Raw genomic sequence first — 11,941 nt, forward strand, 5'->3', positions numbered from 1 at the left:
TCGCTCTCTTCGTGTAAGAACAATGGCCTCAACCGAAGAGGTTTGCCAGCACGTGCCGGACAATAATGGAACAACGAGGCTGACATCGTAGTTCCGCGTGCACCACGTCGACAACGGACAAAGCTACGCCAGCAGCTGACGTGACTGGTGAAACACTTGCCCCCCTCTCTGTGCCCCCCGCCCCGTGGGGAGGGCCTCACAGCTCCATCACTGTCTGCGGTCGTCATGCTAGCAGCCTGACAAGCTTGTCTGTTCACTGAAGCAGATGAGCAGCGCTCATCACTCTCCCCACTAAGTAGTCGCTAATGGAGGTCTGAACCGGACACCTGTACGACCGCAGTGGACACATGTCCAGCCGATTACTAGGATTGTATCAAGGGACTACTTCACAGTGAGACAGGTGTAGTAATACTTTGTTACAACTTTAATATGGCAAGTAGAATATGATTTATAAGCGCTGGTCCAAAGCAAGACGAAAATTAATGTCGCTGTCACAAGGGCAATGTCGTCCCCACAAAAAGCCAACATGAGATAAACTGTCTCCAGTCGTGTAGAGGGAGCTGTGTGGTGCACAGCTGAATGATTTACTAACTAGCTTATATGAACATTGTAGGTAAAGATTGTTCTTGAGGACAGTCTGTCGGCGGTGGTGGTTGTTTGTGTGCGTGTATATGTGAATGTAAGCGTGCGAGTGTGGGAAGAATTCCCGAATATTTGTTATTGTAAGATGTTTGGCTGTTTTGGTGAGCATTTGTGTATCTCACACACTCACAAACACTCTTTTTCTGTGTGCGGGTAAGTATGTATTATATATCTAATGATGATCAGAAATATGGACGAAAGGAGAGAAATATTTATCAACTGCATCATCATGAGTATCAACATCACAAGACGAAACAGAGGAAAAGAATCCATGCAGCACTCAGCACAGATTATAAACAAACACCCGAAAAAGAAATCAAGTGCTGACCCTTTGCCTCACCCAACCCCAACAGCGTGCTTACCTAAACACTGTTCTGTATTATCTTATTATCTTACATCAACAATAACATTTAGCCTTGTAATAACCATTATTCTTCTTGCATCATTAGCGATGCTGTGCAAAAGCAGGAAGTGACTCTGTATAGAGTAGTACTCTCAATGTCACATTGTTACTGAACTGTTGGAGATTTTTCTCTTGTTGCTATATAAAGGTTAAAGTTCAACATCGTCTGCTTTATTCTAGGCAACTCAGCACCATGAACACCGCTGGCTTTGACAACGATCTTGGTTCGTCAGGTCTGCATCTTAACATAGTTCCTAACGATTCTTCTGATGACAACATTGATGAAGACAGCCTTTCCGACATCGACAGAAGCAAGATGAACCTCGATGAGAAGACGCGAAGTGTGGCATCGTTGTCACAGAGTGTAGGGGGCAACACTTCTGGGTACAGCTCGGGTGGACCGGAGGAAAGCGACCCCAGTTCGTTGATGTTCCAAGATGTGCCGTGTTGTACAGATGGTGGCGGCCCCACCCCGCTGCATCAAGATGTCGGACCGACTTCTGAAGAAAGTGGTTCATCCATGTTGCCAAGGCTACCGCGCCAGAAACGAAGTTTTGAGTCGCCTGAAATTGAGGACTTTCGATATAAGGAAATTCTTCGAGGCAATTCTGTAGAGCAGACGGACCAAACATCACCCTCTTCCATCCTCGGACAAACGAAGCAAGAAGAAGTCTCCATCAACCCCTTTGTGAACCAGTCCGTGAACCATGCTGGCTCAAACTTTACAAGGAGAAGTTCTTGCAGCAACCTGGACAAGGTAGCCCAGAAGCACTCGATGGGAGATAAGTTGGAGGCTTTCGACATGGTGTCTCTGTCCAGCCATGGTTCCACGGATGCTGTCCACGTGAATCTGAGAGGCGAAACAGAATTCCACACCAAGCACGCTCACCCAGCAACCATGTCCCCAAACAATCATCTGGGATCCTTTGAACCCGAGGAGAGACAACCGCGGTCAGGCAATGGAGAAGCTGTGTACATGAACGCTCTGTCTATTTTTAAGGCCCAAGATGAAGAAAAAGGCGAAGCGGGTAAGACTGCACACTCTGTACCCGTCCTCCCCTCCCCATCCCAACCCGTTATTATCTTAACACAATAACGATTTGCTTATCAAGTCCCCCTCCGCTCGTAGCACCGAATGCCAAAGCTCCTACGGGTCCCGTGGTGAGTCATATGTCCATAAGTTTCTCGGTATACAATATTATTAAATGTGTAAAGAATTGTCAGAAAGGTCAAAGTTTGAATGTCAACCGAGTGCTTGACCTCACTCAGGGCCGTGGAGGTCGGGGACGTCAACAAATACAACCGACGGATCAGACGATAAAGATGATGGCCTCGACGAAGGACAAGGGAAAGTGAAGGTGGATCCACCAACGACAGAACCTGTGCTGACACCTCTGCGACAAGTCTTCTCCCTTTGGTACATGGCCGTCATCTTTCTGACTCCTGTCCTTCTGCTCCCGTTGCCGCTGGTCATCAACACACCAGGCGAGTGCATCTCTGCCCAAGCATCTTTCTCTGTTCACGTCTTCCTCGAAGACGTACCGATGACATCAGTGAACTATTACCATGGCGATCAAAAAAAAAAAAAAATTACAGAAGCTAAAGCCTGACAGCACATCATGATACCAAAATTTCTCTCACAGAATAGTTCAAATGATCTTTAAAATACTGATACATGTACTGTGGAACTTTTTTGTAGGAAGTCTACGCAAGTGATGAAAGAAATTGAAATCTTAATCGCTGCCATTCGTCTGGTACTTGAATTTTAATCACACACAACTTTAAAAATAAACCATACATTAAATCTATTCAATCGAATAGCACGACTTTAATAATTACGAATGTTGACTCTCTTGCATCCACGTCTCTGAAAATAACAACAGGATAATAATTATTTGTTTTCCAAGAAAACAGGTTCGTCAAGGCTATAATTGCTCGAGACTTTGTCGTGTTCTCGGACTCAAAAATTCAGTTGTAATAAATCTTTGTCATTTTTTTTTCTAGGAAGCAAAGTGTGCTTACGTCATTTTCGTCATGGCAGTGTTTTGGGTGACGGAAGCTATTCCGATAGCTATGACGTCACTGATGCCAGTGTTCCTTCTACCAATGATGGGTGTGCTGACAGCAAGAACTGTGTCGGCCACCTACTTGAATGTAAGGAGTGATCAGAGCTTATTTATCTATCGAAACAGATAATATAATATCTATCTATAGTATCTATCTATAGTATCTATCTATAATATACAGATACAGCTACAGATACTTCTCAGGATAATGTATTCAAACAAAGGAAAGTTTAAATTTCAAAAAAGCTGAAAAATGGAAACACGTGATAGATGAAATCGATCAATGTGACAACGTCAACGTCGAACGACGACGATGATGATTGATGATGATGATGTGCCTTTTACAGGACACGTCAATCCTGTTTATGGGAGGCCTGACGGTGGCCATTGCCATAGAGACGTGGAACCTTCACCGCCGGATAGCCTTGTCTGTGATGCTGGTGGCTGGAGCAGAGCCGCGATGGTTAGTATGGCGGACACGGTCTCTGACTTCTGCGGTTCGTAATGCTGATAATATTATCGATGATATTAGAACAAAGAAAAAGGAAGTAGAATAACGATGTTTTAAATGCTAAAAAGCCGCTGTAAAGCTTTGATCCTCTAGTGCTTTCGGCGTAGGCTGATGCTGGGGATGATGCTGGTCACGTGGTTCCTGTCCATGTGGATGTCCAACACGGCCACCACCGCCATGATGTTGCCCATCGTGCAGGCCGTCCTGGAGCAGATCCAGGACACGCAGGACATCGACGCCAGCGAGGACGACCACAGTCACGGTAAACCCTGGGCTCAGGCTGCTGATGGGCGGTTGTAGCTTCTGTCCGTACATTAACACAGACATTAATTTCACGTGATGCTTGGGGACCTACGGACAGTTTTATGCACTGGAAAAAAGACACCAACCATCACGCGAGCCTGTTAGGTAGGAACAGAAAATGGTAGACCTTTGAAGAAAACAGAGCGTGTACTTACTTTTACCTGTGGGAAAGGTAACTGACCGCATGGCTGTTGAGGTGAAGCAGGGAATCACGCATCACAATAATAAATAAACAAGAAGCAAACAACCAAACTCTTTCTCTGTGTGTGTATATATAATCGCAGTTTATAATGTATGTTGGTGGTGCACTTCATCATGTATGTAAGCGTTTCCGATCAGTTTGTGAAGTATATTCCACCAATTATTTATATAACGCATACATGCGCATACTTTTTTATTCATACTTATGTGCGCGCCTACCTGTTCATTTGTTTTATGTATATATGCATGCAATGTATGTATATGCCTGTTCACAGATGTCGAGGTTGTGTCGGAATTAGAGAAAAAGGCCGAAGAAGATGACGACAATGAAAGGTACACTTTCCTCTTCCCTTCATGCTGTCTTCGTAACGACAACACACAGATCACGACTTCTATAAATAATAAATTTCTCATCATCACACAGTGTGAGCAACAACAACAAATGAAATGAGACATGTTATCAAAGACATCAGGTTATCAACAAATACACACCAAAGTGAAAGACAAACGTACGATGAACTATTCTTCAGTTAAATTATTTTTTCGCGAGTCCGGCAAAGTTTATGCCCCTGAGTGATCATTGCTACATGAAAGTCCTGCTCTGGTCATCCACCAAACGTTTACAATGAAAATCAAATAAAATATCAAATACAAATACAATTTTCTCTGCTGAAACATATATTTAGGAAAATGTTTGTTTTACAGTTGAGTGTCTGTACTCCAACAGTCCTGAAGCAAGATGGTTGACGATGATATTGTTACTTATGATACTAGGGACACATCAGGCCAGAAGAAAAAGAAGAAGAAAGCAAAAGCAGGGCAGAAGAAAGAGAGGAAAGGAAAAGCCAAGCCCAAGCAGCTGTCGATGACAGAGTTGGGGAAGGCCCTGTCACTGGCCATCGCCTACTCCGCCAACGTGGGAGGCATCGGCAGTCTCACAGGGACAGGACCCAACCTCGTCCTGCTGGGACAATCACAAATGTAAGTCATCCATCGGTGAGTCCATTGCACTTCCGGGGCATTGGCAAATTTGGGTTCAATGTATGAAGCTGAAGTCTTGGACTAAGCAAAACTTGACAGGTGCTAACGGACAAAATATTACAGTATAAAGCGATTTCGCTAGACATTGAAACTTAAGAAACAGCAAAAAATATTTTTGTATTTTACTTTTTCCCTCAAGCATCAAAGCTCTTTTGTCTAGTATAGGACAAGAACCATCGGCCCACTTCACGCATTAGACGTCAAAGGCTTTCTCAAAGTATCTTTTACACACAGACTGAGTTTTCTGTATCACAATCTTTGAACAATAAATATGGCCTGCAGACCATCATGGATAATCTTGTGTTATTTTCTTGAAAAATCTTCGAGCAGCATGGCTTGCAGATCGTGATGGCGAATCCCATGTGACTGTGTTGCAGAATCTTCGAGCAATATGGCCTGCAGACCCCTATCACCTTCGCAAGTTGGCTTGTGTTTGGTCTGCCCTTGTCTCTGATGCTGGTGTTTATTGTTTGGATCTGGCTGCAGGTGTTGTTCTTTCGCTGTCGGTGAGTTGTTCAGAGTCAGAACAGCTCAGCAATACATTTCAGACTTGGTTTGTATGCAAAATAATCTTAGAGTAATCCACGTTTTGTGGAATTACTAAAACGACTGGAGCGAGAGCATAAAGTGTTTTTGTTGTTATTTTGTATACCCTACCTTTTGTGGTGGACTAGACACAATGGACTAGACACAATTATCTCGTCACAATGGACTAGACACAGTAGACTAGACACAGTAGACTAGACACAATAAAGTTTCTTTGTCATGTGACAAAGCGAGTTTTTCACGTCATTTTTACGTCATCGGGAATGGGAATCCTCTGGCGATCACGTGGTCGAAATTTTCTGACATTAGCCATAAAATAAATGATAAATTGGTTTTGTAATGTGACATTTATCTTTGATGGAATATTAACTAGTGTAACAAAAGACTAAGACTGACGGTTACTGACGGACGTAGTCACGTGTTTGCGGTGCCTGTACGTTGCAGGGGCGGCTGTGACTGCATCTTCAAGCGGGGGTCTAAGGAACTGGAAGAAAGGAACCAAAAAGTTCGAGCTGCGATTAGAAAAGAGTTTGAGAAGCTTGGACCAATCACGTAACCGTTTTAATTATTAGAATAATCATTAAGGTTTGACCTGACAGACAGCATTTTCATCGTCGTTCGTTTGGAATGTCAGAATGTTATCACCATTAGTTTTAATCGTTCTGCCTCTTTTGTGTCACAAGTATTTCTGAATGCCTGTACATCCATCCATTCGTCCATCCATCCATCCACCCAAGACAAGTAAAAGAAGCAAAGTAGACTGGCAATAGAGCAGCTACTGGTTGCTAACTTATTTGACAATCATGAGTGTAAGATGTCTGCAGCGGACCAGACCACTGACACCAACCATTCCTGGCTGTCAACCAGATTTGCCCAGGGGACCATCATGGTGTTTTTCGGCATTCTCGTTGCGCTGTGGATCACGCGAGATCTCGGGGGGTCTGGCGGCTGGGGGCTGATATTCGAGGAGGGGTGAGTTGCTGACATGTACACTGCATCAGCCTTTAATTAAGGATTGTGTCAATCAAGCATACGTGCACTCCAGAATGAATAATTCAAACGTGATCATTTTATTTTGTTTCTTGGGGATGGGTTTATGGAATTATAATTATCAGCATAAAAATTGAAACAAGTAGATAATGATAACGAAATGAAAAAAAACAAACGCACGAAAGAACAAACAAATTAATAGCAAGTAAATTGACTAATAAATAAGCGAATGGATGAACAAACGAATGAACAATGCCTGTGTTTTGCAAAGTACTAAAGAGAATACATTTGCTAATGAATAATTACAAAAATACAATAAATAAATAATTATTGTGTCGTCTGTTCTCTGTAGCTTCGTCAGTGACTCCACGCCGGCAGTGCTGACGGCGGTCTTGTTCTTTGTGCTGCCGTCGTCGCTGCCTGACATTCTGTTCCCAAGCAAGCGTAACGGTCAGTACCAGTAGCAGTGACGTCACGTCAGTACCAGTGACGTCACGGTCAGTACCAGTACCAAGACGTCATGGTCAATACCAGTGACATCACTGTCAGTACCAATACTACTGACGTCACGGTCAGTACCAGTGACGTCACGATCAGTGCCAGTACACCAACTGTAGTGAGTTCACGAAAGGCTGATCGCAGTGAGGCATGAAATTCAGTTCGAAGAATGGCGCTGCATTTAATTTATTACAACAATGCCGTACCGCAGAACTGCTTTCACTGTGGCATTTACGGTACGCGACGGTTTATCTTTTACTTTAGGCACAGTGAACCACTCACAGTTCCCCGTGTTTATGACTACTAAGCCACGAAGCCTTACCTTACCTTTTCTCAGACTTGTTCTTGCTAACCATCTGTTCATCACTGTGTGTCGTTTTATCTTATGACAGAGTATTTGGACTCACAGAATGTGCAGCGGAAGTAATTTAGTTTAATTAATATCCACAAGTAAAACAACAGCAACTAAGACTATTTAACGTCGATAAGGTTCTTCAGCTTTATGAATGTGCTTGCTAATGAACACGTATGCAACAGCGAAAGGGCCGCGGGGCCCCATCAAGCCCCTGCTGGACTGGAGGACGCTGAACGAAAAGATGCCCTGGTCCCTGTACCTCCTGCTGGGAGGCGGCTTCGCCATCGCTCAGGCTGCAGAGGTACTGATCATGTCAATAGAAAGGTCACTGATCTTACAATGGACACGTGACTTTTTTACGAAACATGTTGACCTTCTTCTCATGCTGAAAAAAAAGACATTCTTATTGCTTTGATTTAATTACAATTTTCTTTTCTTTTACAGAATTGTCTAACTGCACTTACAGAATCGTACTTTTAAGTTGATTTGATTGGCTTTAGTAAATTATTAAGGAGTGAATTAACACTATGGGGCACTTCTCGTCTCAGACCTCGGGGCTGTCTCGATGGCTGGGCCAGAAGCTGGCGGTGTTCGGTGCGCTTGACCCCTGGCTGATGCTGCTCATCATCTGCTACATCGTGACCTTTGCCACTGAGGTCACCAGCAACACGGCCATAGCTACCCTTATGATGCCTATTTTAGCTCAGCTTGTGAGTTGCTTTTTTTAATTGTCAGCTGAAATCTTCGATCGTTAGAGACGCAGAATGTGCCTCAGTTTCTTACTTTCGTAACATTTAAAAATCGCTCAACTGGAAGGAGAAGGTGTATGTAAGTGTGCACATACAGATGTGTCCCACATTAAAGGGAGGACATTTCTCCGAAAATAAAACTATTCAAACAAACATGAAATGAACTTTGAAAAAGGTAAAATATGCCATACTTTAGTATAACATCGTTACAGAATTTATAAGAGGGGAAATGTACTGTTACTGTGGACATCGCGAGTAGAGTAAGGGATGCAACCGCCGTCAAGAGCTTGTCACGATCGTCCTGTGTTGTGTCCCCTGAAAATCGCTACCCGGTTGCCTCACACAAATACGTTTGAAACTGTCGGGAGGACAGTTTCTAGGCAGCAATGCAACACAGACCCCTAAGACCCAAAGAAAAGAAAGAAAAATTCTTTGAAAGTTAAACAAACACAAAAACAAACGGGCAGTAAATAAAAAAAATTCTGTTCACACGAGAAAACAAAAACTGCTGTTCATGTTTCAGGCTCTGACTCTAGGCGTCAACCCGCTGTTCTTCATGTTCCCCACCGCTATCACAACGTCCTTCGCCTTCATGTTGCCCGTGGCAACACCACCCAACGCCATTGTTTTCGCTTTCGGTACAGTCCGGGTTATTGACATGGTGAGTGGAGACAGCAACAGCAACTTAAGTGGCATCTGAGTGCCTGTGCTAGGTCAACAACAATGACAAGGACAAGGACAATTGACAATTGACAATCACAATTCCTAACGAGATGTAAAGTAAGCAAGGCGTGCTTTTTTCATTTAGAGAGAGTATATACAATACCCTGCTAGTCACGTGGTCAGGATGTCAGCTCTGTGCCCTCCTGCTAATATTGTTTCTCTCCGTCTCACAGGTGACTTGCGGCTTCATCCTCAACATCCTATGCGTGCCCTGCCTCCTCTTGGCCACTGTCACGTGGGCCAACGCCTTCTTTCACTTCACCACCCTCCCTCCCGAGTTCCTCCTCAACGCCAACATCTCCGCGGCGGCCAATCATTCCGCTGCATTTTGACAGAGATTCTACTATTGACAGGAGGGACACACGGTGGCAGACTGTCAATATGTGTGGCTATATTTAGTCAATGTTTACACCAGTCTCGTAGCAACCTTTTTCCCCCAAGAGAAGAATGGGGAGGGGTTAGGGGAGATGGACATGTGATGGTGCGGTGATGCAAAACCTGGGAGGGAGTTAAAAGTTTCCGTATGTTTGAACCCGATATACGTATGTTTCCTCATAAAACAAATAAAAAGCACATAAAAAGCCCCAAACAACAACAGCCCCTCCCACGTATTGTGACCAAGTTGTGGCGGTGGTCATGTTGTTTGCTGTGATGATAAGTCCAGGATTTACAGTCTTACACAACAATGAGAGCTCCTGACTATTGGATGCTAATAGGTTTCACAGGAGCTCTAGGGGCGAGTTGTAATGAGAACAGGGAACAAGAAATGTCATCAGGTTATTGTAGTCGCATGAAATGATAACATTAAATATTTAACACAGGGGCATGATGGTCAACACCTGTAGCATCGACCTCTGTGATCAACAACGAGCAATGTGAAGTGACTGTCAAGGAAAGTAGAGAAGGAATAACATAAACATTTCTTTTTTAGTGAAATTAATGTGTGTATATGTTTGCATGTGTGTGTGACAGAGAAATCTGGTGTACATACATTTATATGTATGTGTGTGTGGTGAGAGAGAAGAGAACACAGGTATGCATGTGTGTGTGTTAGTGAGAGAGAGAATGCAGGTATGTATGCTTGCTTGTTGCTATGTCAGTCTGTCCAGCTTGCCGGATGTTCTGTTGGTTTGCCAACGTTTGTGAGCACCGTTAGTTTATATTTGCTTATCGTAACAAAGAAATAAAAAGTATTTACATTTTAGTGCCAGTTATTTAAAAACATTTTTTCAGTGCCTCTTTCATGTCTCTGTTTTCTCTTTGCCACCATCTCTCTCTCAAACAAACAAACAAACAAACAAACAAACAAACAAACAAACAAACAAACAAACAAACAAACCCATTCACGTCGACATAACATTTTGGATGAAATAAACTTTTACATCTTTACTCGCAACTAACGTTCATTATTTTGCAGTCCTTTCAATACATCGTCGATTATGCAGTGATACTTATATTTTATTTATAGATATTTTTTAGCACATTATGATATTGTATTCTGTTTATTTCACTCTCCCCAGTGACATTGAAATTCTGAGAAACCCAGCTCTTGTGTCGCTTGACTTGCTAAGTCCTGGACGCAGGGTTGACAAAGGAGTGTAGGGGTAAGGTAGAGGTCCTCCCCTGACCTTTTCATGTCGTTGGGGGGGTTGAGGTGTTTTCTCGTGAGGGCGGAATCCATCTCCTCCCCCTCGCTGTGAGAGGTTGGGGTCAGGTATGGCAGGAGGTCCGCCTCCGTGAATTTTCACTCGATTTGCGTGTTTTATAATAGCTATGTATTATAAACCATGTGAATATCAATTTCAAAGATGAATTTACGGGAAAATCTGTCCACCGTCTGTATATCAGGGACCACGAGAGTTGGTGTGCCTTGTGCACGCGAAGCTCTGTTCCTGGGGCTGACAAATCTTGGTTTATTCACAATTGTAGTTGACTAGAATGTAGTGGCAACGATGCTGTGAGTTCTACATGTCCAACGTCAACAACTGTCACAACTGTTTACAGTCCCCTGACTGCTGTTACATCACACTCCATCAAAATGTTGTGAAATACACTTGTGCATTCGTCGCATCTTTAGAAACATCTACAGCAGCATCGACAACATCGTCTGACTTCAAATGTCAAGCTTCTGGAAAATTCTGAAAGTCTTGACAGAAAGGCAATCAAACGACCATCGCTACAGGAATCTCTCAGTCCTACTGTAACATTATCTTCTCCCCTTTAAAGGATTTTGGAAAATATGTTTAAATTAATTAGTAATCACGATCTGTAATCTCTATAAACATTGTAATTCACATTTTATATTTACATTCCAGAGTTACAACTCATTACAATGAATTACTTTTTTCAAGGAAAGATAATTTGAATGAAAACAATATTTCACGCTTCTATGACTGACTAGGAGGCTAAGTATGAGATGTAATCAGTGAATAAACACAACAAGTCACTTGTGTAAATAGTCTTTAAGCTGCCAATAAACAGCTTGATAAACAAGTGAAGCAAAAAATAAACTTCTGGGCGGATGAGTGTAGGCAGGGAGAAGAAAGAGAAACAAAGAGAAGAGGACTGTACTCATACTCACCACTCAAACTCACTCTCTGAATAAAGATCAGCTACTCTTTACATACATTGTTTGTTTTCAGAAAATTTACAATGCAGACAGAATGAATATAGACTGCACTGGAATTGACATGCAGCCATCTTTTTCTTTCTTTAGACGGTTGCATAATGTACAGGGTAGGTCATTTAAAAGTTCATCGCCTCTGATCCGAGAGAGACAGAATTAATGGAGGTTTGCTACTTTCAAATGTGAGCCACCCTGTACACCCAACATCGCTGAATAAAAATCTTTTGAAGCGAAAAAAAAGCAGTCTTCTGCCGATTTCTTCTCTTCAGTCCCACTATTTTGTTTGT

The 11,941-nt window shown here is 42.9% G+C and overlaps 1 protein-coding gene across 2 annotated transcripts; it reads left to right on the forward strand.

The window, feature by feature from the left end:
• Positions 1-261: 261 nt before the first annotated feature.
• On the forward strand, positions 262-10,208 carry LOC112562605 (solute carrier family 13 member 5-like). Of its 2 annotated transcripts, XM_025235945.1 has the most exons (16): positions 262-400; positions 1,226-2,073; positions 2,315-2,527; positions 3,048-3,199; positions 3,459-3,574; positions 3,730-3,884; positions 4,402-4,459; positions 4,901-5,107; positions 5,545-5,673; positions 6,158-6,265; positions 6,581-6,685; positions 7,056-7,153; positions 7,739-7,857; positions 8,105-8,266; positions 8,829-8,966; positions 9,202-10,208. In XM_025235945.1, the coding sequence occupies exons 2-16, from the start codon at positions 1,239-1,241 to the stop codon at positions 9,358-9,360; spliced, it is 2,754 nt and encodes a 917-aa protein (XP_025091730.1). In that variant the 5' UTR covers positions 262-400; positions 1,226-1,238; the 3' UTR covers positions 9,361-10,208. The 2 variants fall into 2 exon arrangements, with proteins under 2 accessions (XP_025091730.1, XP_025091731.1); XM_025235946.1 differs by lacking the exons at positions 262-400; positions 1,226-2,073 and having other exon boundaries at positions 2,387-2,530; positions 3,050-3,199.
• The last annotated feature ends 1,733 nt before the right edge of the window (positions 10,209-11,941 follow it).

This window comes from Pomacea canaliculata, linkage group LG4 (genome assembly GCF_003073045.1).
Source record: "Pomacea canaliculata isolate SZHN2017 linkage group LG4, ASM307304v1, whole genome shotgun sequence".
Taxonomy (NCBI): domain Eukaryota; kingdom Metazoa; phylum Mollusca; class Gastropoda; order Architaenioglossa; family Ampullariidae; genus Pomacea; species Pomacea canaliculata.